Source organism: Pyrus communis, chromosome 16 (assembly GCF_041283825.1).
Source record: "Pyrus communis isolate YQ-2024b chromosome 16, ASM4128382v1, whole genome shotgun sequence".
In the NCBI taxonomy this organism is placed as follows: domain Eukaryota; kingdom Viridiplantae; phylum Streptophyta; class Magnoliopsida; order Rosales; family Rosaceae; genus Pyrus; species Pyrus communis.
In genome coordinates this window covers 10,621,108-10,639,880 of record NC_142580.1, presented here as the reverse complement: position 1 = coordinate 10,639,880, position 18,773 = coordinate 10,621,108, and the positions used below count along the sequence as shown (strand labels likewise).

At 38.2% G+C, this 18,773-nt stretch overlaps 1 protein-coding gene and 1 pseudogene across 6 annotated transcripts; one reads left to right on the top strand and one right to left on the bottom strand.

Annotated features, from left to right (window-relative positions):
• Positions 1-6,073: 6,073 nt before the first annotated feature.
• LOC137731549 (cysteine-tryptophan domain-containing zinc finger protein 3) lies at positions 6,074-16,699 on the top strand. 6 transcript variants are annotated; one of them, XM_068470681.2, is made up of 13 exons: positions 6,074-6,668; positions 7,845-7,917; positions 8,015-8,139; positions 8,262-8,654; positions 8,748-10,039; positions 10,279-10,706; positions 10,807-12,710; positions 12,839-12,996; positions 13,211-13,371; positions 13,774-13,871; positions 14,318-15,165; positions 15,253-15,338; positions 16,497-16,699. In XM_068470681.2, the coding sequence occupies exons 1-11, from the start codon at positions 6,567-6,569 to the stop codon at positions 14,534-14,536; spliced, it is 4,953 nt and encodes a 1,650-aa protein (XP_068326782.2). In that variant the 5' UTR covers positions 6,074-6,566; the 3' UTR covers positions 14,537-15,165; positions 15,253-15,338; positions 16,497-16,699. The 6 variants fall into 6 exon arrangements, with proteins under 6 accessions (XP_068326782.2, XP_088543883.1, XP_088543882.1 ...); XM_088687757.1 differs by having other exon boundaries at positions 16,433-16,699; XM_088687756.1 differs by having other exon boundaries at positions 15,253-15,364.
• A 1,119-nt stretch (positions 16,700-17,818) lies between these two features.
• Positions 17,819-18,373, bottom strand: LOC137732671 (pentatricopeptide repeat-containing protein At4g15720 pseudogene; annotated as a pseudogene).
• Between the last annotated feature and the right edge of the window lie 400 nt (positions 18,374-18,773).

The window sequence follows — 18,773 nt, the reverse complement described above, 5'->3', positions numbered from 1 at the left end:
CCCCTCAAGTTGGAGCATAGATATCTCTTAGGCCCAACTTGTCGAGTGAGTCCTGAAACCTCATTGATGAGATTGCATATGTCAAAATATTTGTCAGTTGTTCATCTGTCTTTACAAACGGAACTTAATATCTAGTTTCTCCTTTATGAAATGCATATCCACCTCAACATGCTTGGTCCTATTATGCTGCAAGTGATTGTTTACTATCTCTCGCGCTGCTTGATTATCACAGTACAACATCATAGGTCTTTTAGGCTTAAATCTTATCTCAGTAAGCAAAATCCGAAGCCACAAAAGCTCACAAATACCATGTGTCATTCCTCTGTACTCGGCCTCTGCCAAAGACCTCGCAACCACATTCTGCTTCTTACTTCTCCAGGTTACAAGGTTACCAGCTACAAAAGTAGAGTAGCCTGAAGTGGATCGCCAATCAGTAATATTTCTAGCACAGTCTACATCCATGTATCCTTTCACTTCCATATGTCCATGTTTTTTTGTACATTAGTCATTTCCCCGGAGTTCCCTTCAAGTAACTCAATATTCACATTATCGCCGCCATGTGATCCTCAATAGATGCATCCATAAACTGACTCACCACACTTACTGCGTAAGCAATATCTGGCCTTGTGAGCAACAGGTAAATCAACTGTCCCACTAACCTTTGGTATTTTTCCTTATTTGTCAGGACTTAATCCTGATCGATATCCCACGGACATCGGGATGGTCACGTGCTGGCCGACACCTGAGGGTAACGAAAGTCATTTAATTAATGCAAATGCTGAGAACATGGAAAACATGCATATAAATTTCATTCAAAAATAATATAATAAATAATATTCAACTAACAAAGATAATGCCTGACATGTTCAGAGCATACATCTAGTTTAGAATATAAGCGGAAGGTGAAATTACAACGATGTCAGGACATAGGAACGAGGATTACGACCCGAGCTACGAGACATTCCCTTACTAGTTTTATATTAATTTTTTTTTTTTAGTGTTCTATATTAGTTGTATGCTCTGAACACGTTCCTTAAATGCATATTCATTATATTTAAATTTATAAGTCTTATTTATTTCTTGTTCTCATGCATTCTATTATGGCTTCGTCACCTTCAGGTGTCGGTCAGCATGTGCCTACCACGGTATTTGGGAGAATATAAGGGTCGGACTTGTCAGGTTTACACCTTAGTATACCAGTTTCAGACAGAAGATCCAATATATATTTCTGTTGTGACAAGTATATTCTTTCCTAAGACCTAGCAACTTCAATCCCTAAGAAGTATTTAAGTCCCCCAAGGTCTTTCATCTCAAACTTGGAAGATAAGTATCTCTGCAATCATTCAATTTTCATTGTATCATCACATGTGATAATAAAGCATCCACATATATAATGAGCAAGGTTACTTTGCCATCTTTGCGTTTGATGAACAAAGTATGATCTGAGTTACCCTGTCGTTACTCGTACTTTTTCATTGCCTGGGTGAACTGCCCAAACCATGCTCTGGGTGATTGTTTAAGGCCATACAATGTCTTCCAAAGTCTGCACACTTTCCCACTGGAGTTTGCAGTGCCATATCCTGGTGGAAAATCCATGTACACCTCTTTCTTTAAATCTCTATGCAGAAATGCATTTTTTACATCAAACTATCTCAAAGGCTAGTCAAGATTAGCAGCAAGAGACAATAAAACTCTAATGGTATTCATTTTCGCCATGGGAGCAAACGTTTCCTGGTAGTCTACCCCAAAGGTATAGGTAAACCCTTTGGCCACTAACCTTGCTTTGTATCGATCAATTGTTCCATTAGCCTTATGTTTTATAATGAACACCCATTTGCACCCCACTGATTTCTTCCCATTGGGAAGCGTAACCACACTTCATGTATTATTTTTTTTTTGTAATGCTTCCATCTCAACTTGCATTGCTTCTGTCCATTTCGGATCTTTCAAGGCTTCTTCCACTCTGGTAGGTATTTTGATAGTTTCCATTTGTCGAACAAGTGCATAGTATTTTGATGAGAGTCGATGAGTGGATACTGCAATGGGGTACCGCACATTTCCTTCTGGAGAGTACATGTCAGGTGGTTTTCCTCGATTTTGTCGATGAGGCAACACATAAGATGTTTTCACAATATCTGAGTGAGAACTTACCCCAAGGATACCCGTTGGATCATGAACGTGTACTTGAGGAGTATGAGAAAAGTTAAGATTGACGTGTTATGCTTCAATGGAGCTACACATCTGTCCACCTAATTCTAGACAACCATCACTTAGACCTGTGGCTATGAATATCAAGTCTGGCCCATTTTGAGCTGACATTAATTACCCCAGATGCTTGGGGACTTGGGATGGTTGCTGTTGACTGATCTTGCCCACTTGGGCTGTCAATATTTGAGAAATTACATAGCCCACTTGGGTTGTCACGGTTTAAGAAATCAAATGGATTGCATGGCTATCACACTCTAAGCCATTTGGGCTTCTATCTCTTGATGTTCCATCTCGGGTTTCTTTTAGTGTAGCAGGGATGCTACTACTGTTACCATCTTGATTAGGTAGCATACTTGGGCTAGCAGAAGAGTCTGTAGAGGTAATCTCTACTATATTGAACTTGCCATAATTGTCTATTAAGGTTGTCTTCCCTTGAGGAGTATGGCTGGGAGGAAAAAATAATTTGTCTTCAAAGAATGTAACATCCATAGTGACGTATGTATGTTGAGTAGATGGATGATAACATCGATACCTCTTTTGTTGAAGACTTAAGCCAAAGAACACACACTGCACTGCACAGAGATCAAGCTTGCTTCTTTGATTTTTGTGAAGATGGACATGTGCCACGCAACCAAAAACCTGGGGTTCGAGATAAAGAGTGGAAGAGAGCAAAACATGATCTACGAGCACGGCCAATGACGTTTTAAAAGAGAGAACACGTTATGGCATTTGGTTTATGAGATAAATAGCATAAGTGACTGCATCAGCTTAATATGTTTGGAGTGCACAACTACCAATAAGAAGAGCATGAGTTATCTTAAAGATGTGCCGATTTTTTTGTTCGACAACTCCATTTTGCTGTGGGGTTTGAGGACATGTAGTTTCATGAAGAATGCCAGATACTTACCACCGTTGTTTGATCAAAGCACTTTAACAGGGAGTGAATATTAAGTATAGACCATGTGATAAAACTTTTTGAAGATGCCACCCACATCACTTCTATTTTTCATAAGGTACAACTAAGTCATTTTGGTGCAGTCACCAACAAATGTTACAAACCAACGCACTCCATGTTGAGTAGTAACCGAAGAAGGTCCCCATATATTAGAATGAAATAACTTAAAAGGAACTGTTCGTTTATTATAACTTGAAGAATACGAAGCACAATGGCTTTTAGCTAATGTGCAAACATTGCATTGTAGAGAAGAATATGAGATATCTTTAAACAATGACAAAAGTAATTTTCGTAAATATCCAAAGGAGGCATGACCAAGTCAACGATGCCACAATTTAATAGTCTTCAACTTCCCACTATTACGACCTTGAACTTGATGAACACGACCCTATGCAACATCATCAACATAGTATAATCCCCTCCTCTTAGTACCACAACCAATGATCGCATGAGTCGGATATCTTGAAGTAAATAGAAAGACGGAAATATTTGCACAACACAGTCTAATTGCTCGGTGATAACAAATGGCTTGAGAGCGTGGGAACAAGTAAACAGTTATGTAATGAAAGAGTATGACTGAGTGTTATCGAACTTGTCCCTGTAACCGGGGCAATACCTCCATTAGCAGTGACAATACTATCTCGTGGTGGTGGTGTTATAGAGTTAAATAAAGTACGATCATAAGTCATATGATCAGTGGCTCTAGAGTTAATGATCCAACCTGTATCAAGATCAATAAATGCAACTAAGGTTATTTCTATCTTACCTGGATTGTCGGATTGCTTTTGAGAAGCAATCAAGTTTAAAAGAGATAGTTGTGGGCCAAGACTAGCTGAGTCCTGGTCTATTTTCTGATGGACTTTCGCTGGTGGGCTCAGTGAGCCTTTATCGAGTCTGCCAACATCATGATTTCCTTTATGTTCAGCGGTTTGGGCTGCATGCACGCCTGCTGCTCAATTGAATGGTGAGTGCCAGACATAGCAGGGCAAGACTCTTGCATACATGACGTAAGTGTCGCAAGCCCAGTTCCTGCTTCAATATGTTTTTCTTGCACAGCCTCTGCAATCATTCGCTGTTCATCTATTAAAAACAACAACTTGGTGGATTGGTATGATTTAGGTCATGTGTGACTCTCTTGTCTCGAGATCAAATCTTGATTTTTTGCTTTTGTTTTTTTTGCAAATTGATTTTGAAGCCAACAAGAATCTCTAATGTCAGCACTAAGATAAAATTATGATTTTGAGTTTCAATCTGTCTTCTTCTTGATCTGTGTCTTCTTCTTTCAGTGTGATGAGCATTGTCTCTTGCTTTGAGATGCTGAGATTTAGATTTCTAGGTTTTATTTTCCTTCTTTCAGTGGGGTAAGCAGTGCCTTTGAGGTTTTGGTGATTTAGGTTTATAAGGTTTTCCCAGTGAGTGGTTCTCTTGCTTCAAGACCACGCTAGAAATTATTTTGGGTTCTCAGAGATTAGCAGCTAGAGTAAAAGAGAAAGAGACAGGCTGAAACCTGCTTTGATGCCAATATAAAAGTAGTTATGGGGTTTCAAATATTCTTTTCTATCTTGTTCTTCTCCTTAAGAGGTGATATATACTACTTCCCCTTGTGATACAAGGAATATTAAAGAGAATTTATAACCAAACTAGGAAACATAAATACATTCCTATTACACCTAAACCTCTGACTCACGCCAACGTAGAATGGGGGACGATGTTATAACTTGGTTGCAGCCTTGCAGGATGACCAAATGGAGGATTAGGGTTTAATCTTGCAGTACTTTTGTGGTTTCTTATGCAAAATCTGAGTGAGCAACGTCAAAGATGAATGAGGCATTAATTAATTAATCAGTTAAGCAATTAAAGGATAAGCATGTTAAGGTTGGCAAATTTCTTCAAGGATAATAGTTTACTCATTCATAGTAAAGGGAAGGTCCTTCCCCTAATGTGGAATCATTTTACCGTAATATTATAATCAAAACCATTCATTATCTTTATCATTGTTTAAACTCTTCTACATATAGATTCGGCCGATTTGGAGACTATATAGCCATTCATATGCCTCAAATTAATAAACGGTTATAGTAACAAGGAACATCCTCACAATGAACCGTCAATTTCTTTAATTCATATAAATGACCCTCAAAACATATATGTTACAATATATTTTCCATGTCATTACATGACGATCAACTATATATATATTTTCTTTATAAAAGGCTACTAGCTGGTAGCTTCGCCACGACATTCCGTTTTTCAAAGGTTGGAAAAACTCACAGAGGTATTTCAACCTCTTTCTAATCTGGCCATCATCATGTAATTCACCATGCAAAAAATTGAACTTAGAATGTGTTGTGTGAAATACCAACTTAGAATTCATCGCCAACCACTAAACGCGGTTAAAAGAAAGTTATATTTGACTTTGTTATTTTGTACTACGTAGCATACGTATCCAACGTTTCCAAACAAAAAAAAAAACCAAGGTCCACATTCCACACGACAAAGTCTGCGGTAGCACATCTTTCTCAACTCAAAACACATGGCAAACAGCGCCGTTCCCTCATAAACATGTCCCTCCGACTTCCCAGAATTTAAAGCTATCGTCAATTTGGCACGCACCCTCAATTCTTTCACGCATCAAAATTATACATGAAAAAAAAAATTTAAATAATAAATTGTAAACTGAAAAGAGAAACAAATCAAAATTAAAAATAAAATAAAACTAATAAAATAGAAAAAGAGTAAAAAAATAAGAAAAACTAATGAAAATAATTTCAAAATTTTGAGCTTTAATTAAAATGTGTTGTAAATGAATAGTATCAGTAATGATTTTTTAGAATAAAAATATTATTTTCGTTAAAAATGAATAATTCTAGAAATATTTTGATTAAAACTCTCTAAAAAATAAGGATTGCTAGGCGCAAATAAAATAAATAAATAAAATAAATAAAATTGGTACACCAACGAAGGGAAGAAGAAGAGAGACAGTGTACGGAAAATCAAATCAATCAATACGATTGCTCCGCCGTCGAAACCCGTTGCAGCCAATCAATACTCTGCACTGATCGGCCCCGCCCAATCTCCGCCGTTGATCCCGGAACCCGATGATCTGCGAGTTCCACCGGAGGAGCTTTAACATAATATGAATTCAGTGAATTTTTATTTGATATTTTTGGGGATTTTTTTCCATTCGGGGGTTTTGAAATTCCTACTGTGAAAAGTCGGTTGTCGGAGAATCGGGTTCTGGGTTTTGTTGGGTTTTGCGAGAGCTTTGGTGGGTCGGAGGGGGTATTTTGGGGATTGGACTGATGCTGGACTTTAGGGAAGGTCGGTGCGTGAAGGGGTGAAAAGGTTGGGGTTTTGGGGTTAGAGGTAGGGTTAGGGTTAGGGTTTTGTAAGGTTTGTGGTGATGGAGGTGAATAATACTGAGCTTGAAGAGGGCGAGGCTCCTTGCTATTACAAGGATGATGACGAGGAAAACCTTGAACCGGACAACGATCTCTCTTACATTGTAAGGGCATCTTTGTCTCATTGATTTATTCGTGTTCGAATTTCTCATTAGAATCTTGATTGACAGCTTTGGAGTTGATAAACAATATATGGACATCTTAAGAAGATAATAGTGTGTTGAATTTGTTCTTAAGGCTGAGTTTCTATGTTGTTTTTGATGTATGTGTATGTTGAATTACAATGGTGGATTGTAATTTGTAACTGCTTGCTTGGTTTCCGAGAAAATATAAGAAAGTAAGGAAATTGAGTTGGAACATGAACTTTGGACTTGCAGACAACTGTTTAGCAGGGTGAAGTAGAAACTTTTTATCCCTTGGATAGTAAAACGCAACGCAATAATTAGGAGTCTTAAATTTTTCGCTTTAAGTTGTGCAGTATTCCAACGCATCAAAATATGCAAAAGCTTTGGAAACTGCCAGTGAAGTTTCTGGGTGTTTTCGGCTGGCTTTAGAGACAATGTAGATTATTTTCTGGTTCAAGTATAGAAGAAGTACATTCATGGCTGATTGCTGATAATTGATTATGCAACAGCCTTATTGTAGTGAACTCTTGCAGTTATTCGTAGGTACCATTGATTTACTATGATTTATAGTATCAAGAGTTTTTAAATGAGCATAAATTCTCTTTTCTTTCCATTATGATGCTTCATAGATTATTTATGATTGTATGTTTATTGATGCAAGGAAAGCATTAGTGAATTTGAACTCAATACTTGTTTGTTCAGTGTCCAAGAGAACAAAACATTTAACCCCCCCCTATAAATTTCCAAATGCTGAGTGGTTGAGTTTAGTAGGCCAAATGGTTGTCTATGAACAAGTAATGTTAAATAACATTTAGTTTCCACTTCCTCGTTTCTGTTGTCTTGGCTATCAGAAATACCGTTCGTGAAAAAAATTCCAAGATAGTCTTAAGACGCAGCATTATTGATTGCCATTTACGTGAACAAAACCTATGATGGGCTAAGCTGGTTTTAGGTAACAGTATCCCAAGACAAGTTTACACAATTGGCTTCTTCTGCAACGTTCTGTAATAGCCCTTATGTTTCTGTACAGACATTTTGGTTATTATTCTTTTTTAATGGTCTTATGTATGTAATGACGCATATATAAAAAAATGATTGTAATGACACATATAAAAAAATGTTTGTAATGACACTATCTTTTTGATTTTTTTCAAGGATGAGAGAATTCAGAATGCTTTGGGCCATTTCATGAAGGATTTTGAGGCTGGTAATTCTGTTGAGACTTTGGGTAAGTGACATCCATGAAAATAGTAGACAGAGTGCTTCATATTTGTACTTGTAAATTTAGTGGCTCATCAAGTGGATGGACTTTATTGTTTTCTCAGGGGCAAAATATGGTGGGTATGGCACTTTTTTACCTTCTCATGAAAGGTCTCCATCCATTTTGTCTCATCCAAAGACCCCGCAGATAAACTACAACACATCAAGATCTCCTAAATGTTTAACAGAGGTATATGGATAAAAATTCTTCTTATTTATTATTTGGTAGGGAGGATTTATATATGGCTGAGATCATCTCAGATTGGAAAGTTCTATGTTAGTTGAGCATTCGCGGGTTATGTTAACATACAGGGTGACCCTCAGAATCTGAAAGCTTTTTCAAATGCACACCCAAATGTGAGGCCTGGAACTGCTAACAGTGCTCATTTGTCACATAATTCAAGGGTCCTCCCTGGAGACATTTCAGTTAAACGGAATTTGTGCTTGCCTCCTACTCAAGTAGCTGAGAGGTGTTCTGTGAAAGATGAAACCTCAAACAGACAGGGGAATCCAACTGATCAAAGGACACTGAAGGTTCGAATCAAAATGAACCCTGATAACACGGCTCAGAAGAATGTAGCAATATATAGTGATCTTGGACTTGGCTCTCCATCTTTATCTTCGGAGAACAGCCCTGAGGAAAGTAGGGCAATGAAACCTCCATCTCAAGTGATTGTGGATAACTCTTCCACTAACATTATTCAGGTAAGCGCAGATGTTTTATTGCAGTTTCTATTGCTGTAGATGGACCTAAAATGATCTGTTGCATTGATGGGCGTTGTTTATGTTTTGTGACAGGTTATGACTTCCTTTCCTGTTCCTGGAGATGCATTGATATCACCACTTCATGACAGTTTGCTTTGCTTAGTAAGAAAGAGAAAGCTTTATCAACAAAAACAAGTACCTTCATCAAAGGGTCATCAAGAGCATTCATCTTTGTCTGTGATGGACTCTGTTTCCACACTGGGCAACAGCAAAGTGTCGAAGGAGACGAGAATTAAAGCATCCAGGATGGGTGAAAGTCCGGTAGCGTTGAAGCTTGAGAATGGTATCAAGAATAACACGAAAATTATTATGAAAAAGAAATCAGAAACTGGGAGCCGAGAAGACAAGGAGCTTGTGCTCAATGACTTGAAAGCCACGCCTTTGTCCAATTCCGTATTTGTTGGTAATTGTTTGAAAGTGATTGGTAAGACACCTGAAGCTTCTAGGGAGGCGAATGAGAATGAGGTGAAAGGAAAATTATCTTCCTCTGAATTAGTGAAGGAAGAGCCATTGGAGTTGATATCTGATCAGGGTGGTGTCAAGAATGAGAAGCAGAGTTCTAGGTATGGTTCAGTGGAAAAGGTCTGGGAACAGAAGGATATTCCAGTTGATCTCAGGGATGATGTCAAGTGCAAGGATTACAAGATTTCAGCCTCAAAAGATGATTCTGATGTATCCAAATACAAGGAAGAGGAAGACTTGCACAAACACAATGTTGGTAAGGAAGTTACATCACGTGAACAAGCAAAAACTAATGTGCGTGGCAAGAGGCCAAAGCTATCTTCTGAGGGCAAGGCTAAGTCAAAGGAAAATCAAAGCAAGGAAAAGTCACCAAGTATTTCAACAAAGGAACGCCTGGAGTTTGACATGGGTGTGGCTCCAAAAGATAAATTGAGTGGAGGTCATGGTGTTCCTCAATCTGATATAAAAATTCAGAAGTCAAAGTCGCAAAATGGTAAGGTCAGAGATAATCAAAGAGTCTCAGTGGGGGACAAAAGATTGGAACAAGGGGATAAAATGGATCTAGCAGAAAGACCTGCTGCTGATATTGATGTAAAACTGAGGGCATGCTTGGATAAACCAAGGGAAAAATGGAGTGGCAAAAAGTCTGATAATCAGTTACTGTCAAAAGATGTTCCCGTTCCGTGCCAACAAACAAAGGAAAATGGACTTGCTTCGGAGCTTGTACCCGCGGCTGCAGCTCCTGTAATTATAGAAGAACATTGGGTGTGCTGTGATAGTTGTCAGAAGTGGCGGCTTCTACCCTTAGGCACTAAGCCGGAGCAACTTCCTGAGAAGTGGTTGTGTAGCATGCTTAATTGGCTGTAAGCTTCCTTCTTACCATTGGGTTTGACAATAATATTTGCATATCTTTTCTTCTTTTTTTTTTTTTCACTCCTCTCTCTCCCTCTCTCTCCCTCTCACATACACACACACTCTTGCGCGCTTGCACATACCCATTCCTGCCTGTGTATGTGTAGATCTTTAACTAATCACTTGAGTCTATGCATGCTTGTTTTGCTGCCTTTTCACTGTGGCATTGAATTTTTTTTTTTTTTTGTAGGCCTGGGATGAATCTATGCGACATCAGTGAGGAGGAAACAACCAAAGCACTCCAAACATTATACCAGATGCCATCTTCAGAAGGAATAAATAAGCTGCAAACTCATGCTAATGGAACAGCATCTGCAGTACCTGCAGTTGATGTCCTACATCTTGATCAGAACCTCAGTTCTCATACCATGTCTAATCAAGGGAAGAAGAAACATGGTTTAAAGGAATTACCAAATGCAAGTAATGGAAGTGGTCTCTTGAACTCTACAAAGAACCACCTGCAAGTAGCTGTGAAAAGTATAAGCTCAAATGACATAAACCAGCCTCCTTTAGAATCAAATGTGATAAAGATATCTAGTTCTCGACATACGAGCAAGCTGCAAAACTTGAAAATTGAAAAAACCATACCTAAGCAGAAGGAGAAGCAAACAAGTGAAGGTACGCAGTTATTTGTAAATTTTCCCTTTCCTACTGCCATAACACATGCAAAACTAGGTAACCGGCGCCTGTATTTATTTGGGTTGTTCTATATCTGCAGATAATGCCAGGGCAGTAAGATTGAAAAACAAGGAGGAGGATGATCAGCATATATTTGGAACTTCTAAGAAACTGAAGAGAGGAGATATGTGGCATGCTGATAAGAATACAAATTCTAATGTTGACATTGGGATGGTTTGTGTCGGTTCAAGTACTGGTTTGCTAATCCAGGCACGTGGTCAGGACGTTAAATACAATGACCTCTGTCATTCTGAAGGCACTAAGGATGTAGCCAAGGACAAATTACAAGTTTCTGCAAAGAAATTGAAAGACCAAATTCAGGTCTCATTGCATGGTGGGGCTTTGGATGTGAGAACAGGCAGTAGAGATGGTTCCATGAAGAAAAGAAAGATGAGAGAATGGCAGGATACTCAGAATAATGTGGAGACATTTCAAAATTTTGGGCATGAAGGGAAGTTATATACCAAGGAGGAAAGTAGTGAAAGCGGATATCGGAAGGAGAAGAGGTCCAGGATTTTGAAGTCTAATGGTAAAGAGTCTAGTACTGGTAATGGAGATGATAGACCAAATATAAAAATCAGAGCGACCAATATTGTTATTTCAGGCACAAAAATTAATTCAATTCATGTTGTGGAAAAGGATAGGAGTATTGTAAAAGACCAGCAACCCAAGAAACATAGTAAAAAGAATGCATCTCAACAAACATTCATTGGTGTAAATTCATTGGGAAGGGATTCGGGACCTGGGCATGTTTCTTTGGCTGCCACTTCAAGCTCTTCAAAGGTTTCAGGTTCCCATAAAACTAGAGTTAACTTTGAAGAAGTAAAAGGCTCACCTGTGGAATCAGTTTCTTCATCTCCCTTGAGGACCTCCAATGCAGACAGGCTTACTTCAGCAAGGGGAGATGCTTTAGGGAAAGATGATTCTGCTTATGGTGGTTTCCCTTTAACAAATAATGGAGATGCCAATATATTTTCATCAGTAGGCTACCAGGATGGAGATGCCAATGGTGAACTCAATGTCACTGCCAAACCTTCTTCTGAAGTTTGGAATAGCCATTTGCTCAGTGGTAATAATGATGGTTTGGAAAATGGTCAGTGCCTCAATAATCAGTATGGCATGAATCATTCTCATGATGATGACAGAGAGAACAAGGACCACACTGGAGATCCTGTTTGTGTGCAAAAATCTGGCAAGGGTTCCTGTTTGCAGTCTAAGGACATTGTTAGAAGTGGCACTTCTAATTTGGATAGGAAGATGAAGGTTTCTGATCCAGTGAATGATTGCTCGAAGAAGGGTCAAAGATATGAGTCTGAGATTGAACCCAATTATGTTCATGGAAAAGGGAATAATGTTAGACACGATCTTCCTGAAAAGTGTAGCACTAAGTGGGTCAAGCTTAAGGATGAAAACTATCATATTAGTAGGGGGGATAATGCAGGACATGGGTCAAGTGACAGTGGAGTGGAAACTCAACCAAAACGAAAGGACTATGATGCATCAGCTGTGAAGTTTAGTTCTACGCAGAGGCCTAATAGGAAGAGTGCACTGCAACAGAACCTGATTCAGAAACATGAGGATGGTCAGATGCAACATGAGTCAAGAAGTGGGAAATCACAATTGTTTTTACATTGCCGAGGTGAAAGGAAAGAAGAAACACCATCTCTTTGTTCCCCACCTATTGCAGGGTCTGAGAGAGAAGTAGTGTTTCAAGGGCTTCCAGTCGATATCACTGTCAATGGTGATATGACAAAGTTACTAAAGCAGGCTGGGACTGCTGCTAACAAGAATGGAGTTAATTGCAATTTGGTACGTCTCATGCCTGATCAACAAAGAGCATTAGATGTTAGTGCGCCAAGTCCTGTGAGAAACTCCTCTGCCCAGACTGCTACTAATATCTTGAAAGAGGCCAAGAGGCTTAGAGACTATGCTGATTATCTTAAGGTTTCCTGTTCTCATTTGACTTTTTAGCAAATCTTTAGTACAGACTTGATACAATTTTTTTCTTTTCTTTTTCTTTTCTTTTTTTGTGCTCTTAACTCATACTGTGGTGTGGTTCTACTATGTTTTAGAACTCTGGGTTTGAGTTTGAAAGTAGTGAGGCTTACTTCCAAGCTGCCCTGAACTTTCTCCAAGGAGCCGTGCTTTTAGAAAGTTGCAGTAGTGAGAATGGCAAACATGGAGATATGACTACGTTGCAAGTGTACAGTACTACAGCTAAACTTTGCGAGTAAGTTAAATGCTCTAAGTTTTAAGAGAAATAGTTGTTTCTCGTCCTGATGACTTATGTCTCAGCCAATAGATTCAATTAGCTATTATTTGCATGCAGAGATGGTCCCTTTTAATTTTATAAAATATGTAATGCCCTATAAGTTTTGAAGCTTTTGTTTCTGCGTTCCTATAGCCTGGTGTTTGGCTCTGTGCTGAACCTTTTGAATTCACAGATTATGTGCCCATGAATATGAAAACCGCAAAGAAGTAGCTTCTGCTGCCTTGGCCTATAAATGCATGGAGGTGGCATACATGAGGGTGGTTTACTGTAAACATTCTAGTACAAACAGGGATCGGAATGAGTTGCAAGCTACTCTCAATATGGCTCCTCAAGGTAGGGAGGTTATGAATGATTTATGTGATAATCTTTGGATTTCATGTCAAGTTTCAGTTTTGTTCTTCCATTAGGAAATGGTTGCCATTTGAAGTTGTAGATTATTTATTCTAGTTTGAATGTTTATGTTACTAAACAAACATGTGGTAAATATGTTTAGTTGAAAATGTCAAGCCTTTAGAGATACTGTCTTTACTGTTATTTGCAGAACCATACTTATCATAACTAATAATGAAATATCTACATTATCTGTCATTTGTGATAAATATGTACAGACCGCTTCTGTTGATAAAAAACAGCAGAAGGTAGAAATCTGGGCGTTCTTATCTTTTCACTGAGAAAATATCAAACAACTCAACTTTTTTTTTTTTTTTTTTTGTCTTTAAACTCTTCACTGTTCAGGTGAGTCTCCATCATCTTCTGCATCAGATTTAGATAACTTGAACAACCATGTTGCTGCTGCTCGTAACCGCTCTAGTTTTGTCAGGCTGCTTGACTTTGTAAGTTGATTTAGTCTTGCACTCGGTCTCGATATGAATTTTTGCTAAGAAGTGTTCTTTCAAGGTGTTTCGATACTCACTTATTCAGGACCACAGATTCAGTACTATGAATCATGGATGTATAGTGGATAAAAAAGTTAGGAAGCTGAATTGGAATTTCCAGCCACCGGATATTGCATAGATTAGCCAATTGTTATTGGAGTTTCAGCGAAAAAGAAAAAGAAAAAAATATATTGTATGAAAGCTTCCAAGCAAGCCTATTTTTCTTTCTATAAACATCTTGAATGACTTGTGATTAAAATATTTAGTTGGATTATAAATTCATAGGTCATCTCGTCTTGTGTAGGACCAGTAAGATATTTTCGCACAGATTTAATTGTATGGTAATGGTTTTACAATTACCAGCGTGCTACAAGAGGGTAAGATGAGTATGTATTATTTTGCAGACACAGGATGTAAATTTTGCAATGGAAGCCTCAAGGAAATCCCAGAATGCTTTTGCAGCTGCTTGCGCGACACTGGCTGATGCACATAAGAATGATTGTATTTATTATATTAGGAGGGTCATTGATTTCAGCTTCCAAGATTTAGAGGAGCTCATCCATCTGGTTAAGCTTGCAATGGAGGCCATAAGTCGATCCAAATTTGGTGGTGCTAGAGATTAAGTCAACCCTGTATATATTGAACGTTTTCATGGTTTCTCTCTTAAACAGGCAGGCATCAGGAAAAAAAAAGGAGAAAGGATGCCTACCTGGACCTTCACTTGAAAATCTGCAAAGAAGGCAGGTTACTGACAGTTCATATCTCTTCTGTACATGTGTACAAAGTGAGATTGATTACCAAATTTTATAATGTATTTTTTTGCAAGTTAAGTCTATTTTTGACGCCGATAAGGGCACATCATGCTCAGCCATAAGTTTTAATGGGTTGGGAAAAGAGGAATTAGTTGTTCGGGAGCATAGCTCAGAGATAATGTAATAGTTCAGTTATATATATATATATATATATATTTTTTTTTTTTGGCTCCTGTGATTTGGTGCTTGAGGTTTAAGAAAAAAATATCTATAGAGATTGGAAGATATTCTTAGGCAACCATTTTGAGAAGGTTGAATACTAGTGGTGATCGGTCAATGCTCTATCAAGCATTTTTCTGTTTTGTTACTGTTTTTCAGAATTTTGATGGAATGGAAACCAAATTCTTGGCCAAGGTTCCCTTTATACTTGAAGCAAAAAAAGCTTAAGCTTTTGTATACGTTGATTGTGCCGAGGACTGAAATACGAATTGAATCTTCAGGTATGTAATATTTTTCTTCACTGTAATGGCAACAATGAAGTCGTCTTTTGAGAAATGTGTTTTGTAAACTTTTTTATGTTGGTGTAGGTGAAATCAAAGAACATTGGTGGAGCAACCCCTGAGAAGTTCAGACTTGTGACCTACTGGAGTACATACTAGGACCATCGCTGCATGTGAGTTCAAGTGTTAAAAAAAAAAGGTTTACAAACATTATCCTACTCCAAGAATTACCCTATATTATTCATGTGTTTTTCCAATAATAAATTTTGCCTTGTATGTGGTGGGATGTATCAGTTTATGTCTGCATCAATGACTCGTGATGCTTTGATATGGCATATGAAAATTTTCTCGCAATTCATGCTATGTACTTGTGATACGTTGATATTTAAGAATAAACTTTTATATTTAGATTTTAAAAAAGTTACGAGGGTTCTTTCTTCTCGGTTGGAGTTGGTTGCTGAAGAGTAATTAGAATATCTTTTTGTTTTTGGTTTTTGTTAAGCATGCACTTGCTGTTATATTCTCAGCAATAAATATTTTATGATGTGGTTCATGAACCAATGACTCTAGTTTCAGTTCAAATGCTCCTGGTGTTGGTCAGACCTTTGCTTATTGCATCAACTGAGTGCACGTGCTCATTGTTTCCCGGGCACTAAGCTTAATTGGTCTTCAACTTTTCATACTACTTTCACTTGTATGCCAGATGATGTCATTCATTGTTTTACAAGCTTGTTTTTTGGAAATGTCGCCATTGATTGTTGAGTTACCAACTTTCGATCTAAACCGAGCGAATGAGGGTCTACCTATTATGTTTCGCAAAATTGTAGATCTTATCCTTGTTGGTAACTGATATGGCTGCTTTACATTGAACTTCAGTGCACAACAGTTTTAAATGCCTGAGTTTCGGTTTGATTTGTTTGAGGATAAAGTTTTCTAGAGGCAGCGATGCTTGAGGGTATTCATACCTTTGTACTCCACTTTCAGTAACCATTCTCCTGTGATACCATCGTGGTGGTGGTCTCCCTCTCTCAGTTGCCTTTTTCTGTCAGCTTATATACAAATAGTTCTTTCTGTTATTTTTAGACATAGTAAGATAACGGTTTTTCTTCTGTGATGTGGGTTTAGTACATCAGTCGTGCCAGATGGGCGAGCTTTTTCTTGATTTGATTTTTGCCTTGAAACGATAGATATCCGTTTTAAGATTTTAATTATTATTAAGTTTTGTTCTTTGAGGATGTCAAAGCTGGATATTTGCCACACGATACAGGTTTTCTCGAAGCAGGTTACTCTATCGGGTTTCAATTCACAAAGTGGGATCTTGGTTTATGCAGGAGAAGAATGGGTGCTGACTTCGGTCGCTAGCAGCAGCAGGTGCTGGTTGTTTACATTATGTATTTACTATTCTCTTCTCTTGTTTTTCTTTTTATTCCAACATTGAATAATCTTTTCAGTGTTGCCTCCATGATTTTCGCACTATGTATCGTACATGAACAATAACGTTAACAGTAATAATAGTTATCGGCATTTTTTTTCATCATCGGAGTTATCTGTTCTAATCATCATTTTATTTCTTTCGAGTTCTGGACCTTATTTTGTTTCTTGAAGATTTTCTCGAGGTTTCGACCCTTATGGTTAAACTGCTGTCTCATGGACTGCATGAGTAGGAGATTATCCGTGTTTGAAGATTTTCCGACACTAGAAGGCGAAATATGGTCAACGGTTTTAAGACTGATACTGCATAGATGGCTACTCGTAAATGTGGCAGAAATTTGATCCGAACTAAGAGATGGAAAACGCTGTTTGTTTAAGGCAATGCAAGGGTTTGACATCTTTGTTACTCTTTGAGAATTCATGGGTTTTTCATCTCCTTTGTAAGAAAGAAATTCTCTGTTTTGGACGTCCAAAAGAAATTCTCTGTTCAGGACGTCCTGAAAAAAAATTGTATTCTCAATTTTCTTCAACTTTAGTCTTCTTTATTATTTAGGTTTTAAGTGGAAGGGTTCTATCCATATGCCGCCTACTACCGGGGAATGATGCCTATTTTTGAGCTGACTTTGGTGTCAAATTTTAGATCTGAGACTAGAAACTAAAGTTTAAGCAACAATGTCAATAAATGAGATCAAATTTGACGAAAATTTGAGAGGCGAAGTTTCCTCAATGCGTTAATAAAGATGGGATGTCGTGCATAGAGAACGACTGCCTTTCGGGGATCAAATATTAAGCATCCTAATACCATTACGATTATTATGGATATAAAGACATATTGAACACTAATCACCAAAAAAACCCCTACAAATGCAGGAACCATTTTTAAAGTGACGAAATATGTTAACGTCTCTAACAAGAAACTCCCACTCAACAATCTCAGGCACCAATGAGCTTGAAAACTTCTTGACAATCCTTTTAGTTTGGTTACCAACGCAAATCCCTCACTGTGCACACCTACAATTTCCTCCTTGGCCGACTCCTCCACATCCACAAAGACCTTCCTCTTTGTTTCGTCTTACCTTCCAACTTCCTCAAAAAGGCCACCACCTCGCTCCCTCGCGCATATGATGATACATCTCCTGCGTCGACTACATAAGTTGAGTCCTTGACCTCAACCCGGTTGCACCCGGGTTCTTTTTGCACTCCCGTACGCCTCATTTCTGACCTAAGACCATGAGCATTCTCCCACTCTCCGATCAATGAGTAAGCAATTGATAATTGAAGTCCAAGAAACAACATTCCTACAGCCCATCGAATCAAAAACCCGCTGAGCATTATCGATATCGTTGCACTTCCCGTACATATCAACCAGCGAAGAGAAAACAACAAGGTTAGATCGAAAACACAAAAGTTCAACAGGCCCATGAACTCCTTTCCCAGTTCTGAGATTAGCAAGGATCGAACACTCATTAATCACAGTCGCGAAAGTGAACTCGTTGGGCAGAACCGTACACTCGGGCATCTTCCAAAAGAGCCAGAGAGCCATTCCGGGCTGACCCGTGTCGACGTAACCGGAGCGAGGTCCAGGACACAACGTTTGGTTCAGGCATTTCATCCAACGGCCGGCTTGCAAAGCCAATTCTTCGGAGCCTGACATAACAGTTGATGATATGGTTGGTGGTGAAACCGTCAAAGTGTCATATAAATAACCGGATTTTATGGTGGCGGAATGCTGTGAGTCTGCGGAGCCGGAACCTTTACAGTGCCGGAGCTGTTGAATGAGATGAAAGTTTGACGGTTTATTTTGGCGGGAAAGGTTTTAGGCGGTGAAACGTCGACGTTTCGTACAATTATAATTTCTAGAATAATTTCCTCCCTTATACTTTATAGTAAAGAATTGAATTTTGGACCTCAAAATACTATGTTTTAGTTTGGTAACAGTAATAATGTGTATCTATTTTACTATATCATTATTTCTTTGAAACTGATAAACTATACAAAATAAAAAAGTAATGCTACACAGATTAATATTTTGACCACATTTGCAAGCCATGTAATGTGTCATCAATAGGTAATAAGCACGTTAATCAGTACTTAAGTAATAATCTAATCATCAACAATCACGTTATATGATTTACAAAATATAATTTAAATAGATGGTATCCATGACATTATTTACA